Source organism: Caloenas nicobarica, chromosome 3, assembly GCF_036013445.1.
Source record: "Caloenas nicobarica isolate bCalNic1 chromosome 3, bCalNic1.hap1, whole genome shotgun sequence".
Classification (NCBI taxonomy): domain Eukaryota; kingdom Metazoa; phylum Chordata; class Aves; order Columbiformes; family Columbidae; genus Caloenas; species Caloenas nicobarica.
This window is the reverse complement of record NC_088247.1, coordinates 78,254,468-78,272,306: the sequence shown is the minus strand read 5'-3', so window position 1 is coordinate 78,272,306 and position 17,839 is coordinate 78,254,468. Positions and strand designations below refer to the sequence as shown.

Genomic DNA, 17,839 nt, shown 5'->3' with positions numbered 1-17,839 from the left:
CAAACAGTGAAGTTAATGGAATAATAAATTAAAGTAGTAGTAGTCCACATTATGTATAAAATAAATGTTAACAAATAGAAATATGACATGAATGATGACTGATTCAGTTTCCCTTCTCCTCAGGAGCTCAGTGTCTTATTAGAGTGGTTGCATAAGCTGAGTTTTTATTAAAATGCAGCGGTGCTCTGAATCTGAGAAATACAAAAGCCACACAGGTTTTTTAATTGAATGGGAATGTCTTAAAGAAATCTTGCTAGTGCAAATGGGGGTGCTGTCCTCCTGCCTGCCCATGTGATGGGTAGTTACTGTCCAGGTTGTTGAGCCCTTGCTGCTGCAAGGAGGCATATTCATGCTTCAGCTGTGGCTGATCCTGGCTTTAAGGTGCACACAGTGCCCACCCAACTATTTACATTATAAGCACTACATATTCAAAGGACAAAACTCCACACACCCCTCAGTGTGGAGAGACATGCAACCTTAGTGTACTGGCCAGCATCTCTGGAGTGTCCTCATTGTCCTATATAAATGCTCATTGCTGGAAACTCAGTGGTGTTAACCCACAAGCAGCTTCTGCTGGTCTTAAGGAAACACCTCTAAGAAAAGTCTATAATGTCAGTGTGCTTTCTTTCCTGTTTACCTGTCCTCATGGGGGTTTCCATGAGTGCTTTCTGTCCGACTGCCATCCCCAGGCAGGGTTTCCCAGAGGAGCTGGTTCTGTGCACAGGCTGCTGCCTGGAGCTGGAGGCACACACCTTGCTCATCTGTCCAGGGGAGCTTCAGAAAGTGCCAAATCCACTATGGGGAGGTAGGTATTGAACAGGGACTGTCCAGCAAAGCCTGGAGAAAGAGAATTGCCAACCAGAGCAGCAGCAGAGCAGGAAGAGACCTCCATTTGAGACTGGGGATGGGAACCAAGTAGCAGAGTCCATGCGAGGTAAAGATCTGAGAGTCTTTACCACAACAAGGATGCTGACCTATACATTATATACTGAGAAAAGTCAACCATGTTCTGATTTACAGAGTTGTAATTCCATTCTGAGGATATGATGACTACAGAAGCCACCCCAGATCTGCTCCTCTGGTTTGACAACCGTATACTCCTGGATGCAATTATAACCCTGTTGTATGTCTCAGCTGCCTGGCACTTTTTTCCTCCCTCCTTATGTACTTAATATTGAGGTAGAAGTTTCAACTAGTATTAAAACACACAAAGAAAATGAACACAATGACCTTGAAAAGCTGCAAAAACCTTCACAATGTGGCTATAAAATAAGTAATAGAAATAGCAGAAAGGAGTCATCCTAAAAATGTCAGAAAAATAGTACAAAGTACAGTACTGAGTTGCAATTCAGTTTAATCATCTGTTGGCTTTAAAAATAAAAAAGTTTGGGGTTTTTTTTTTTAAATTCTCCCTCTGCAACAAAATGGCAGAAGCAGAATTTTTTGTGACATATATATTGGTATCCAAGTATAAATGCATGATGAATTCCTAAAGGCATTAACTGTTTTGAATAATAATCTAAATATAGGTCATTTATATTAGTTGGCTTCAGTTGAACATTGCTTTTATTTCCTATAAAAATACATTTATGTATGTATGTGTATATATATACATACATATCTATTGCAAAAAGTATCTGCATTCCTTCTGAAGTTTATAAGGAAGATCAAAGTAATACAATAGTAGCAATAAATCTTACAAGGAGACTTAAATCACTTATTATTCATACAATATTTAAATATAAGGAACACATTACCAATATCGAGTATGGGGTGGGTTTTTTTATGCTTTACAACCCCTGTAATACTAAAGTAAGTTTAACTCTTTTCATGTAGGTATTAAAACAGACTACTGCTATAGGGGCTGCTATTATTTACCTCCACTGTACTTGATACCACCGTGTAACTGAGGTCCAAATTTCAGTTGAAAGGACGTGGTTAGTTTGAATTTCATCCTATTGATTTAATTATTGGCAGCAATGTGAAAATATATTCAGTGTAAGAAAGCTGCTCAAGCCAAAGGAAGGGCGGGCAGGGGAGAAGAGAGTTTATTATTCTTATAGCTATTTTTCAAGAAATACTAGATATTCCAGGTTTAACACTACATTTTAAAATCTGGCAAAAAAATGCATGAGTAAAGAAGGCAGATACTGTTTATGAGTCTTCAAGGAGAACATTTCACTGACATTAAAGACAACTTTGCAGACTCACTTGAAATGTATCTATTTGTAATCTACACATTTACAGAGGATGCTCTGCTCTGAAAGCTGTTTCCCAATCTGTGCCAAAGCTTGTGAGGCGGTGTAGAATACTTCTGATGATAGACCTCCAGGCTCTGTTTGTCCATAATTGATTTAGTTATCAGTTATGCAGGGAGAGAAGAGATCCCTGAGGCTTGGTAAAACAGTATTCAGTTACTAAAAGCAGCCCTTTGTGAATTAATGTCATTCTACCAGCTCTTTCTGCTCATTATTCCTTCACATCTTGTTTTCCTGGACACCAGCTGTCACAGAGGAAGCCTCCAGCTTTTTCTTCTCCTTCCTCCCTGGCTGGCTGAAGCTGCACCAGCATGGTCTGCAGTGTCTCCTTCACCACCTGGATCTCCCTCTGTAGAGACTGTGCAAGCTTTATTAAGGAATAAATCTATAGGTGATTGGCAGTCCCTCTTCTCTTTCCAAGTTATTAAATAAATTCTTGTTCTGCTGTTCACAACAGATGGCCATGGCTATCTAATTGTAGTTTCAATTTCTTCCAAATTGTTTGGATTAAATATTAATACATTTCTCACACTTGCTTTCAAAAAAAAAAAAATCCAGGCAAAGTGAAGTTCTCAAGTAGCATTATTAACACTTTAAAAAAGGGAGGGGATGGCAGATACTGCTTGCTTGCTGTTCTTGTGGGAAGGGAAGAGATGAAGAAATTGCACCATGGAGGCAGCAGCACCAGCCTTGAATTCCCTCCTGGGTGGAGGGTAGATTTTTGAGCCAGAGATGCAGATCTGGGTGGATCAGACCCCCCAGGTGAAGGCAGCAGGGCAGCAGCAGCAGTCTGAGATATAATGAAAGCAGCCACAGCTCTTGTGGCATTAGCAAGCTCAACGATGTGTGCTCTGAAAGGCAAGGTGGGAATCTAGGTAAGCAGCAAAACTAGCTTATAGCAGAGAAAATGTTTCTGCTCTACTTACCTTCAGGAGGCTTTAATCTCAGCTGAATTATCAGTATAATTATAGCACAGAAAACACAAATATAATGCAACACACAGCTCCACAATGAATGCTTTGAACAAGTTGAGAAGCAATAAGATAAGCAGCATCAAAGTTGCACTGTTGTGCATTAAAAGGAAAAAGGCCACCAGAAAATCATCTGATAATTCAGTAAAAATACTTCATTAAGAAAGGAGTTTTTCACATTTTATCTGCCATTGTCTAGTTCAGGTTTCCTGTGAGGCAATTGGGAAGAAAAAGATGGCAAATGGCTCAGCCTGTTAAAAGACTTTCTACTTCCCTCCTCCAGCTCCACAATAACAGAAGAAAGGTGTCAGGTGGGGGCAAGAAGAAGATAAGGGGTACAGCAGGGAGCAGACTGGCAGATGAAGATAGGACATGCATGGAGCCAGTGGCAACTGTTGAGACGTGCACAAGTTTTGAACTGGCCAGCTTGTTGTTCTGATGACTAGCCTGCCTCTCCTGGGACTAAGCACATTTTGTACTATCGAACACATCGGCCTTCTGGTAATCTCATGTCAGTGAGACTATCCATTATTGAATCAAGTGCAAGGACTAGGTGTAGCTCAGTGAGACAAGCAACCTTCTCTTCCATGGCTTATGGAGAGCACAGCAAGCATGAGAAAAGTCAGAGCCTGCTGAAGGTCTAAACCAACAACCAAGTCTATGTGAACAAGCCCTAGGGCCCAACCCTTCCCCACTCAGGCCTCCAGTACAAGTATGGCTGGAGGGCAAGGACCCCAAAAGGAGAGAGAAATAAATTCATTTCTAGCAGTAAGTCATCAGATGATCTCAGAGAGAGCCAGAAATTCACTTCAAGGGAAATGAAACAGGCTGACACTGAAACAACTCAATTTCAACAATCCAACGCACAAGAAGGGTAACACACAAGGACAGGCTTTATCCTTTACAAAGCTCATCCATTATGAAATGTTGTTTTACTCGACCCTGATGTCAATGCAAAGTCAAGAAAAAAAAGGCACCCTCAGGTTATGTGACTGTAAAAAATAAGATGCTACTTTTGAAAAACTGAGACTAGAAAGACAGACAGACTAGAAGCATGGGAAAGTTACACGAATCACTGCTATTTCAGGCAGTCACAGTTATGCCTTCGAAAGCCTTTCAGCTGCTTTTGATTCTGTTATCTGTTCCTCAAAATTTCATCTTTATGTATTTACATCTATTTACTATGATGTCTTACATTCACCAGGAGTATTCATGCATACTTCTAATTTCTGGACAGCTCTATTAATCTAAAGGGATTCTGTCTCTGATGACCAGTAATAGCAGTATCCTATACTATGATCTTGAAGCACTATACAAGGAAAAATTAATTAGGCTTTGCATCTTCTCTGAAAAAACATCTTCTCATAAGTGGTACTGGACTGCCCACAACTCTGCAATTTAATAAAGATGCTCTACTGAAAACCTAACTGATAAAACAGAAATTCTTCAGTTTATGAACACCATGAGGCCTCTGAAATTTAATTACTTCTTATGCAGAGTCTCAGACTACAGGCTGTTGTTTATAATATCCCAAGCAATTACAAAATTCTTTTCAGGTAGAGAGAGAAAGCCCTGTGCTGGACTTGCTCCATTAAGTCCATGTCTTGTACTGTGGAGCCCAGAACTGGACCCCGCACTCCAGACAGGACCTCACCAGTGCTGAGTAGAGCAGAAGGATCAGCACCCTTGGCCTGCTGGCAATGCTTTTCTTAATCCAGCTCAGGAGGCTGTTGGCCACCTTTGCCACAAGATGTGTTTCTGGCTCAAGTCCAGCTTTCTGTCCACCATGACCCTCAGGTCCTTCTCTGCAGAGCTGCTTTCCAGCTGGTTGGCCCCCTGTTATTATATGGATAGAGAAAAAGCAAAACTGAAATGTTTCATAGCCAGTGGATCAGAAATCTTGAAGGTGACAGGGGAGGTTTAGATCGGATATTAGGAAAAAATTCTTCACAAAAAGGGTTGTCAGGCATTGGAATAGGCTGCCCAGGGAAGTGGTGGAGTCACCATCCCTGAGGGTGTTTAAAAGTTGTTTAGACGAGGTTCTTAGGGACGTGGTTAGATGTGCTAGAGTTAGGTTATGGTTGGACTTGATGATCCTGAGGATCTCTTCCAACCAAAATTATTCCTATAATGGACTGGAGCATCTGCCATATGAGGAGATGCTGAGAGAGCTGGGACTGTTCGACCTGGAGAAGGTTCAAGGGGATCTTACCAACGTGCATAAATACCTGAAAAGTGGGAAAGAAAAACAAGGAGCCATACTCTTCTCACTAGTGTCCACTGACAGAACAAGAAGCAACAAACAAGAATTCCAAAATAGGAAACCGAATCTGAATAAAAGAAATTTTTTTTACTGTGAAGGTGGTCAAACACTGGAACATGTTGCATGGAGAGGTTATGGAGTCTCCATCCTCAGAGATATTCAAAATCTGACTGGACATGGTCCTAAGCAACCTAGGTGACCCTGCTTGAGCAGAGAGTTGGACCAGATGATCTCAAGAGGTCACTTCCAACTAAACAGTTCTGTGATTGTGTGTGCTATGTGCCAAAGGACAAGCAAAGAGGCAAGACAATTCAATGTCTATTTGGAAGGACCTGGCTTTTGGTCTTTTGGAAGAGTGAAGGAAAGTGGGAGTGAGAAGACTCTTGGGAGTGAAGGAAAGACACCAGGTAAGTCCCTGCTGCTCCCATATGAGGCCTGCGTGCTCTTACAGCAAGCAAGCAAAATGACCTTTGGAAGCCCATCACTTCTCCTTACAAAATACAGGGGTGCTCATGGTAATGAAACCTAATTAGGATTCTTCCATTTCTCCCCCCTCCCAATTCCTGTCTACCTCCTTCACAGCCAGTGTGTTTCTACAAACTAACATAACACCCTTCCCATGAAAGAAAAAAAAAAAAAAATACTCCCTCTTTCCAAAAATACTCAACAAAAAAACTCCAACAGAACCACCACAACATTTTGAAAAATTGTTCACTTCAGGAATCTGGATATCAGATCTGTCTCCAAATCACTTGTTCCAGCACAAAATGGAAGACAAAGAAGCTGCAGTACACAAGCGGAAAAGCACTCACCAACCTCCACCATGACATGAACAAATAAAAAGGTGGAATTACGTTCTCTCCATGTGATGCACACTGGGAACAGCCCACCCTCCTGCCAACCAAAATAAAAACAAAGGAGGCACCATTGCCACCTCTCACTCTTGTGGCATCCCAAGATTTCTTATGAGTCCACCCAGGGCAAGATTCCTCAGTGAGGTACAATCTAGGCTTAATTCTACACTCCTGATCCTGTCAAAAAACTATGCTGGTGTAAAGCCAAGACTTGTATGAGAGCCTGACACATGATAAAGGTGAAGGGTTAGCAAAGTGACCTGCTGTGCCTAATGAACATTAGGCACAAAATTCTGTTATCAAAATAACTGTTTTAAATGCCCATTTTAGGGAGAGGAATGGAGATTGCTTTCATAATAATAGTCCAGCCAGGTTTTCTTCCACCAAAAGCATTTCACCAGGAGGAACTATTATATGCATTCAAATTGTCTATCAAAATGTAACTGCTAATTAAGAACAAAAATGACTGTGAAATTACAATATGGGCTCCATTTAATTTTACTGGGAATTCCAGGCCTTTACTGTCAGGAAAGTAACACCTCTCATCAGCTCTGCAGACACCAGAATGAGTCACCGCTCATCCTTTGGTTTTTCCAATTAATTACGTGGACTATTTTCATACACTCAATAATGTTTAACCATAATTGAATGTTCTGTGGGTTTATTCAGTTTTACTACATAGAATTCAGCAAATATGTCATAATGCTACAGAGGAGATCTTCCCTTCCCCCCTCCTTATCGTTTGTTACTTTTAATACAAAAGTGCAGTTTAGTATTCGCTGTGAAAAGCCTCAATAATTAATGAGAATTCCAAGTGGGTCTGTGCCTATACTCAGGACTAAGAAATATAGCTGGATTTCTTCTTTGTTCATGCTGGCAATTATGACAAGCAGCACAGTTGATTTAAGTGTGCTATGCCATCAAAATGTTGAATGAAAAACAATGACATCTGGGATTTTTCTTCTAATACAAACTTAATTATTAATCAAAGCTATGACACACACTAAACATTGGCAAATGGCTTGAGAGCATCAGGAATTTAATTTTCTCAGTGGAGTCTTTAAAAGTCTTTTAATAATCAGACAACAGGACTAATTTACATATGTGCAGACCCCAGTTAGACTTTTGACCTAATACAGTTTGTAACATTCACATGTAAGGCAGTTTTTGGGGGGATGACAGGAAGGGTAAAAATAACCAGTGAACAAGAGTTCGAAAATTTATCCTGCGTTCATTACAATTGCAGATCTTTAAGCTCCTGCTCCCGGAGTTCTACAGATTTTTAAAGAAGACTGCATCGTTATCCAATATTTGAGATAAGAAATTGCCTTACTTAAAGCTAAATAAACTACCATGCAAACAACAGATCTATCTACTAAACATAAATTCTTCTGCTGAGGCTAATTACTGTCACCAATCTCAGTGCTAGTTCCTGCAATATAGAAATGTTACCAATGAGTGAAAGTTTACTTTATAGGCACTGAGCAGTGTTTATTTTAAAAAACCCAAACAAAACAAAACCATCCCAACAAACAAGCAAAACCAATCTACAGGTCTATAGCACTGTGGTAGCTATTTTTCTCATCCCTTTTTGAACTATAGGGCAGCGATTACATTTTATGGTAACATTTTATGCACATTGATCTGGACTACCTCTGAAATAGCAGCTGAATGTTAATGAAGGGTATCTGAATTCCTGAACTGCTTCTTTGTATGTCCCTGTCTTTTAAACATGGTTTCTTATTTTGTGACTGATGGTCTTGCTAGGGCTGGGATATCACACAGTGTGCATTTCTATGCTTAGATAATGCGAGCTGAATTTCACCAACAGAGGAAATCAGACCTATATCAGACAACTGTGGCTTAGAACCAGACTAATACACAATTATTCTCAAACTTTCAATTATTAGATTTTATTTTTTCAACTAACTCTTGCATTTTCAACCACTACAAAGAAACATGCACTTTCTACAGAAAATACAAATACTACTGTTTTACATACCTGTAGTGTGTTTTCTTCAGAAACCAAAAAAGCAGTTTTTCAGCTTATTTCACCTTACCTAGTAAACTGTAACTGTGATCAGACATGTCTGTTTGGTTTGAATATGAATGTAAGTCCACTGCAAAGAACCCGTAACTACAGCCCTCAGTGTTCTTCTATTAGGTTCAATGACAAAAGTGAATTTGAGAACAAATATACATAAGGGAGGAAGGAAGTAGATGTTCTGCACTCGCATATCCATATAGCCCTGCAAAGGATGCTCACAAACAGCATCTGGGAAACACAACTGCAACTGAGCACGCATACTGTAAATACAATTAAAAATACTGCAAAATGAACTGTGGTAAATACAAAAAAAAATAATCTTTCTATACATTGAAATGCTTAGAAAAGAAACATTTGAAGTAGTAACAAATTAGTGACCCCTCTGATGCAATCCCCCAGTACCTTCTTCCCACCCCCTCCTTAAAGATTATCATTCTAATACCTTTAAATAAACCGAGTTTCTAGAATAGGAATTTTGCAATGAGATGGCAAGAGATGCCCAATTACACAGTGGTATTTCCACACACTCCTTTCATTATCCTTTCTCTAAACTCTCTCTTGCAGGACTGCCCACCACAGCTTAGGAAGAACTGAATCCTTCTAGCACCATCATCACCTCAGCTCACCTTTAGGTATCTGTAAAGGCATATCTGCTAATCTCTCCAAACTCAATTTATTCATCTTTCTCCATTATCCCATTGCCTGCTACCACTTCTCCACTAAAACCTAACCAGCTAAGTACTCTCATCTTCCTCAGCCTTGTTGGTTCCTATTTCTTTTCCTTTTCTTAAAAGAACAAGATCTCTCTTGTGATAAGTTTTCTATGAAAGTTATAAATGAAAAAATACTCTGTGCTCTTAAATTTAAAAAAAAATGTCCACAGATGTAGGCCCAACAAATGCTTCATAAAGGTTAAGCAATCTTCAGTCAGATACCAAATGACAGATGAAGCACAGAAAGGGATAAGGGTGCTGTCTAACACAACATCTCATCTGGTTGCTTGCACTGGAGTGTTAGAGGTAGATTACATTGTGTAGCATGACACATGATGCATCTGCTGCTCATTTTTTTTAAAAGGAAAAAACCCCAAATACATGTGACACACAGTCTGAGTCAATGACTTAGCACTTAATTTAGCTAAATCAGTTTGGGAAATGCAGGTGCATGGATGCTTGTATCCACACAGCTTTTGGTCCACTAGGTATTTACTGTAAGAGTATTACAAACAAAAGGATTATAACATCAAATAAAGGCATTTCATTGCCTAATCTCAATTTACAAAGAACTAATTTCTGTTTAAATCAGTTAAAGCTGGACCAGATCACAGTGAAAACACACTGCAGCAAAACTTGCAACGACAAAAATGCCCACTTCAGCAAGACAATAAGTTCTCCCCTTCTTAAGGTATTTAATCTACATTAAGAACTAGTACTCCATGTGAATCTGAAAGGCAAGTATTTCACATACATACATACTTACGTAGATTGATACATATCTATAGCTATATCAAAAAGGATATGAATAACTCCTTCATCAACTCTGCAGGCAGAAGTCTGCAGTTGATCTTCCAGATGCACCAATTTCTCACTTATTGCTTCACATTTTTCTCCCAACTCTGCAGAAAATATGAAGAACTCCTACAGGAAGTTGAAAAAGAGAAGAAAGCATGTTTGCTACTGACTGCACTTTTCTACATCAAATTTGCATCAAATTAAAGGGAAGATAAAATATTAGTAAGGGGATATGACACTTCGCACTGCTGAGACATTGCCTGAAAGCAAATTCCCATCAGAGAGACAAAAAGTTGTTACTATATAATAATATGGTGATTTATATAAAATGGAATGAGCTTGTGGTCTCAGTCTATTTCCCAGCAGAAAAGAGTCATGATCTCAATTTCAGCAGAGGATTAAAGGGGTGTGAAGACTGAACTGTGCTCTTTCTTCCCTGTTGTCTCACCACAGCAGGGGAGGAAAATCTCACACTGACTGCATCATTTAGGTTCCTAAATTTCAAGTTGCTCATGTAAATATGATTTACACTTTTAGGCTATTTAAATATTTTAACCAGCATCACTTTTAGCATCTCTTATAAACACAAAATGTACTTATTTTTTTGAGGAAAAATCTGGCTGGAATACTTAGGGACTTTGCTCAACTGATCACAGAAATGCATCAAAGTCTTAGAGATTACAAGATGAAAATACACTTTTTTATTGTGTTATCATGAAACAAGACTACATTTCAAAACTAATGCTTCTCTACTTAGAACTTATGCAGACAAACACTTATGCATTAAACTGAGTGTTTTAAACCAGTTGCAAAGTCCTTCCCATAAGTTTGTCTGCTTTCAGACATATTGCACAAGAGTAATTTGTATATTGTATATTTTGTATTGGGTACTTCTTTGAGAAATGACTCAAATAAGCAGCAAATATAAGAGGGGGGAGGGAAAAAAAAAAATCAATATGTGCAGCACTAAGACAAGCCTTTCCTCTCCCTCCCAAAGCATCTTAGTGCTGTCTACAATGAATGACAAGGGTTATCTGTAAGTAAAAGATTATGGTGCCACGATGAAGTTCTGCTGGAGCCATGTTGAAAAAACTGGAGTCATACATCATCTGGAATCCACAAAACTGGATTTTCTCTAGATCTAGTCTATGCGCTCGTCCATAACGCGAGCCGCACATGTGGCCAGTTTTTCTTCTGTAAAAAAGCATTTGGAGTCCTTTGCACTGATCTGTTTCTATAACAGCAGCCATCAATGGTTGTTTAAGAGAAATCAAGCTTTTGATCAAAGGCCTTCCAAAGAAATCGTGGTAATACTTGTTGGAATGCTGCCCATTTTTGGTAAACACATTTACCAGACCTCGGAGTCCAAGGTCAGAAGAGCTCTGCTTGCTGACACATCCTCTGTCATGGCACAGAGCGCTGACCTTTTTGCTTTCCCAGCCTTTCTGCCAGACACGGGTAACTCTGGACGAGCGAGCTGGCTACAAGAGGTTACGCTGCAAACACCTGCAGCTTAGTCGCAGAGAAGCACAATGTGAGAACCACCTGGCTGAGTCACTGGCTCTGTGTAGGAGACCCAAGCAGCCTTCTTCAGAGTCACAACTGAACATCAGAACCTACAGCAGCACTCCACGGAATTTATAGATGTAAAAACGAGCCATTGTTTTTAAAATGAGCACTGGGGAGGAGAAAGGTACACATTCTACCTATGGCAACTATTCCGTGTCTCATGACCAGGGACAGAAGATGAGGAACAAGTCTTCCATCCAGTTGCTATATCATCATTCAGTACACCAACAGGACTCCATACCCTTTTCAGTAGTGGGATAACTCAGGCAATTTATAACAATAGAAAGCTTTTAGGGAATCTTTCTGTGACACGCATGCAAGAACAGATGACGGCTGTCTAAAAGAACTTAGGTCTCTTGCTAGAAGAGTCAGTAAATTGTAAAAACCTGGTACCCTGAGAGCACATGTAGCATGATGACCTTCTAGAGAAAGCTCCACCCCTGAACACTGATTTTTCATTAACAGTTAATTACACATAAGAAAACCAGGTTTTACATGACCATCATCTCAAATGCAAGAAAAACAAGACAAAAACACTCAATGCTATACAATTATTGAATAGTTAATTTAGGAAGAACAGCTTTTAATTAATGCGCAAACTTCCAAGTATTGCTCTGACAAATTTTCAAACCAGACTCTTACTACAGACTGTGTACTTTGACAAAATATAGTAGTCCTGGACAGATCCTGGAGAACTAGTATCATAAAAAGCAGATTCTTGCTCTTACAACAACATCAAGATATCGAATACTTTAGTATGATCCAGTCACTGCTTTTATCAAGAACTATTAGTATATGAGATTTTGATTCACATTCATGCTGTCAAGACATGTTGACATTTCTAGTCCTGGCTTGAAGTCATCTGTTACTACAGACAGCAAATTAAAAAAGCACATGTTATAGTACTCTCCTGAATATGTTCGCCATTAAGTATATTTAAATATACAAAGCATTATAAAGATATGCATTACAGTATGTTATCACTTCCTTTCTTGGGATAGTGTTGATGTCAGGAACGTTTATCCAGGCAATGGCTCACCCAGTTAGTACTATCATCAGTTGCTGTAAGAGGAGATCCATTTCCTCCACTTTAAAACTGCCCTGATGTTTCCTGTCTCGTATATAAAAACATAAGGAGATCACTGGGCAGCTAATCTAAATGATAAGCACACTGGCTGGATTTGTGTAGCCCTGCTGTGAAGATCCACTGTGAAAAATCTTTCCCTATTCACTGTGTTTGTGAATGTCCAGGGAAAAACGGGCCTTTCGGATCTACCCCCTCACTGAATTTCAGGTGGGTTGAAAGATGCCGGCAACACGAAACAGCATTTAGATACCCGGTTGGCAGAAATGGCTCTAATTTGCAAGTGCAGCCTAGTTCTAAGGTGCACAGATCCTGAAAACCCAAGAGAAAAACATAATGACATTACGAAATCCACAGTCACAGCACAGTTGGATGACTACACTTAGGAGTGTACTGCTACCTAATTTGATCTCATTTTTGACACCTTCTTTTCCTTTTCAAATAAAACCTTACAGCCAGATAAAGCGCCCGAGACTTCAGGTGAGCGCTCGTTCTGTACCAAAGGCATCTCACACAGTGCTTTGCATCAGTACTAACCTGTATTTTGGGGTTCTAAGCTTTAGCTAGTAGCTTCTACCCTGTTGCAATTCCAGGCGGGGACTTCATTGGTGCATTGATCTCACACTAAACATATTTAGAAACAAAAGACTATAGTTTTTAACTCACCGGCTTTAATTTCTTGATCAACTGAATACTTAGATTCCCACTTAACATAAAAACTTCATTCTCTCTCATGTGGAAAAAATATAGTGTATTCTTCCTCAATTAACACATTTTGAGTACATAATGCATTGCCTAAAAATTTAACAGAATTTCTGTTTACTTTGGAAATAAATGAATAATGAGTACTAAGAAAAATTATGTGCTTAAAGCAGAATTGTTACAACAATATAGGGAGGCAGGAAAATTCGAGTAAGTAAAAATCACATCAAACTTATTTAGGTCTTCAAACACTTGAAGCCCATTTAATATTAACACTTAACCCATCATAACTTTAAAGCTATGGTTGCACTGGAGCTTAACTAAAATATCTCCATAGGGCAGGGGTTATATTCTATTAATTTTAAACTCCTAATATATATATTCTGCAGCTTATTTCCTCTTTAATGCAGAGATAATAGTGTACAGATAAACTATTTTTGCATCTGCATATCACAGAGCTGCCTTTGTAGTTGAAATAAGAAGTTCCTTCACAGTTTAGAGAAGCAGCACCTCTCAGGAACTTACTTGCAGGCATCACATGAAAAATGCAGGAAGATCATATCACATAAATTATGATTTTAGAGAACATATATATGTGTGTGTATCTATATATGCCCTTTCTTATTTTGAATTGGAAAGATGTGGTCAGGCACAGAACTCTAGTTTAACATCAAGAAGAGTTATAGATAAAATTGAAAAAAACATATAGTGATCTCAAAAAATATACAAGAATAATTCTAAATATTCAACCAATTCCACAGTTTCTGCCTCCAGACCCTCTTTCGAAAAAAAGTTCAACAACTCAGATAAGTAGATAGGAAAGATTTCTCCCAGTGCCTTTCATGCCTAGTAACGCCACTGGTAACATTTTTATTCGACATTTGCTTATGCAGGCAGAGAAAGCACTGTCGGTGATGCACAAACTACTCAGAACAGGTCCCAGTTGGAAAGTGGCACTTTACACTGATCAACAGCATCTCTGAGAGGAGAGTGGACTCTGCCTCCAGCTCAATAAATTAATAAAATACAACTCATCCAAGCTTGTAGGTTATGTCAATGCTACAAGCTACTGTAAGTCTTAAGACTTCTTTGGTTATTGTTGCACTAACAGCACTTCTATGAGGCAGCTAGGAGAGATTTTGCAGGAGTCAGGAAAGAGCTGAGTTGCAATATTGCTTTATCGATTTTGCTGTGAACAGACAATGTAGCTGGTTCGGATTTTTTTTTTCCCCTCTAAATCCTTAAGCAGGTAAAACCAGTACAAATGTGGGTGTGATTTGTTATTTTTTAAGGTGGAATTCTTCTTCCTTCTCATGCAAAGCAGAATTTCTCATTTTCTCCCAGAGATGTGAGAGTTTGACGTAAGAAACAGGAAGAACAGACAATGTTCCAGCTGATGCAGAGCTGGAGCATGAGCACACTGAATCAAGAGCAGAGAGAATGACTTCCACTTTAGCCTTCTGCATTTCAATCTACTCTTTTACTAGCCACTTCAGTGATCTATAAGCAACAGTTCCCTGACAACATTACTCAAGTTAAATGTTTGATCAGCTTTTCTGGTGCAAACGCCTTCCAGGCTCTCTTGGATCTAGTTCAGCAATTTCATACAGAAGAATCAGTATTCTGGTAGCTAGATTAATCTAACTCTATTAGGGATTAGAGTCTCTATTAGAGACTTCCGTGGTTGTACTGAGAAGCAGGATTCCCAGATAGATCCTTAAAATTCATTCTTCCTACAGAGGAACTTTATAAAAAGGAGTTGCCTTACTTCAAATTAGCAATATTATAACCTCAATAAGATATGTAAAATAAAAGTCTTAGAACTTCTGGAGAACATCAAAGCCAGATTTGTTTTACCTGTACTAAATCCTCTCTCTCCTATAATAGTTAAAATCATTCAAAATAACAACTACAAAAAGTTGCCCTTGCAGATACTTCGCATTATGGCACAAGGTCTAGAACAGTGACTTACTGTTGGCAGAAGTGCTGCATACTTATCCGCACTCCTTGCAGAAGTCAATGGAAATTGTGAGCACTTGAAACTCCACAAAGTCAGGCCAGGGCATTTCTTAAATAATCTCTAGAAATAAAAGGCAACCATTCATATGTTTGTCCTGCTTGAGCAGATGCTTCAGCCACACGCGGGCTAAGTGCATGTGCCCTCAATGAGCTACATGGGGTGGCCACAGTGCGTCCAAAGTGCAGGTGGGGGAAGCATTTGTTCCTCCTCTGAATCCCAGATTTCCTGCCCTGTGTTGCACTGTTCTGGGCCAGTGTCACGGATGAGGAGGGCAAAGAGGCCACTGAGATCAGGCCTCATCCCTTACTCTGAAAATAATGTGTGTCACTGATGACAAACATCAACCAGGGACCACCAAAGCCCACTCTGACTTGCAGTGTGATCAAGCCCACTGTGACTGTCCTCAACTGGTATCTGTCCACACAGCTCTTAGCAGCTGACTGGGATTTTATGGTTCTGGTTGCAGGGCAGAGCCTGCTCCAGGTTTTCCTAAAGCAAATTTCCCTTGCTACAAACTGAGATGGTTACATTTCATTTTACCCTTACATAGCACACAATGATAGCTAATAGTTTTCCTTTTTATAATTATTTTTAAAAGTGGTTAAAAACTTTAGCTTTCAACCAGACTAGGATTTTAAAGCTGCTGTTTCTATTCCTTTTCTTCTTTTCTTCCATATGTTCCTGTCTTATACAGAGTGAGGCATACAGACCAGTGCCATGGTCCTCTGGAGGCTTCGACATTCTCAGCTAAGCATAGTAATTATTTCTGTCTTACAACTGACATTCCCATTAATGAGGCTGCAAATGACATCTGCCCTTTCTTGCAACAGATTAAAAGTAATGAATCCCACTCTATTTGTAGTTCACTATAACCCTAGATTCTGCTTCTGCAGTGTTGTCATCTTAGCTGCTATTTACCATCTGTATACATAAAGACAACTTTTTTTCTTCCTCAAATGTAATTTGCACCTGTCTCTTAACATATCCCATCTTATTGATTTCAGGCTATTCTTTCAATCTATCGAGAGCATTTGGAATTCTAATCCTAATTGAAATTATGTTGACTGGCACATAAACTCCTGGCCTACATCCTTTTTAAAGGCAAATACCAAGTCTGCCTTTTACTGATCCCCTGGGACTTCAAGCTTCCTCTGGTTTTCAAAGAAGCTTGTTAATGGTTTGGAGACTGTTTTTCTTGGCTCATATGCACTCAGAAGAAATTTCATCAGTCTAACCTGACTTGAGTACATCTCACTTGCCTTAGGACCCTTTACTGTGTTCATCTCTTGCTACCTTGTAGGGAAGCCTAAGAGCATTAGACATATGGACACAGTTTTTTAGAAAGACCAAAAGCAAAGAAAACAAGAAAAAAATACTTCTGCCTTCTGCTCTCATTATTTTTTCATTCACTCTTCTTATTAGATAACAAGCTTTCTTTCACCTATCCCTTACATACAGCTTATCCCTGAAGTCCCTTGCACTTTGCATGTCTTTTGCTCAGTGTGCTCAGTGGTCTTGCTGGTTCACTCTTACACTGTGCAGTACCCTTTCAGGCTCATCCTGAAGAACATTCTTGTCCTTTCCTTTTGAAAATTCTTTTGGGCCACTGAAAAGTCGCTGACATAGTGTGTTACTCTGGTTGCTCTTTTCTGCATCAAAAGAAGATGGTGCTGTACTATAAACATGATGTCTTCTGGAGGGTACCAAAAATCATCTGCTGATTCCTCTTCTGACAGAGGTTGCACCACAGAAACCCACCTGTCGCTTCCCTGATTTTGTTTAGATAAGTTTTGTTTTCATGGGGGTGATTACCTGCCTTTTCTCAGAAAAGGAATCAAGGTTGTTTCCCAATTATCTTTGCCCTTATCACCTTCCACTTACACACTGCTAAGTTGTTCCATCAGCCTGTTTATGTATATTTAGAAGACTGCAGCACCACAACATGCTCCTTGGTTTCTCATATGCAACAATTCAGGCATGAAATTTTCCAGACAGCTGTTTGGCAGCCATGACCTACCTCCTCCCCACCATCACACGCTTCTCCCACATTCCCTTTGCTTGCACTGATCCCCAGCCCTCCTCTGCAGGGATACTACAACACACGGGAGCATTAAATGACTCATCAAAATTACAGCCTGATGTTGGCAATTCTTCCCCTCGTGTATTTTCCATTACAGCTATGGAGGAGTGTCCTTAGAAAAGCATCTATGCAGGAGTAGAGCTTTCCACTGCCTTCCAGCACCCTGCTGTGGTCTGTGGGACGGCAGTCTTCCCTTTTGCATCTCTAGTAGACTGAAGAACTTCCCTGAGCGCAGACTTCCTGAGTCCGCACTGCCGCACAGGCTCATTTAATTAAACTGGGACAATTCCAGTTCCTACTGTGGGAGGATGAGGCTGTTTACTGACTTATCAATAAAAATTCACAGTGGGCCAGGACTTGGAAAAGAAACAAAAGCATCAAACTCTTTTCTGCTGTCCACACCCTGCTGTACTAGGAGTCAGCATAGCTGGGTATCATTTATAGGTGGTTCCTAGCATTGTTCACTCCCATCTCTGCTCC

At 39.7% G+C, this 17,839-nt stretch overlaps 1 protein-coding gene across 1 annotated transcript in view; it reads right to left on the bottom strand.

Annotated features, from left to right (window-relative positions):
• Nucleotides 1-1,735: 1,735 nt before the first annotated feature.
• Nucleotides 1,736-17,839, bottom strand: part of DISC1 (DISC1 scaffold protein) — a 180,821-nt gene continuing 164,717 nt past the window's right edge. Inside the window, exons 12-13 of the mRNA XM_065631236.1 lie at nt 9,920-10,030; nt 1,736-2,625 (exon numbers count right to left, since the gene is read on the bottom strand). Coding sequence (XP_065487308.1) covers nt 2,470-2,625; nt 9,920-10,030 — 267 coding nt within the window. The 3' untranslated portion in view covers nt 1,736-2,469. The remainder of the gene's footprint in view (nt 2,626-9,919; nt 10,031-17,839) is intronic.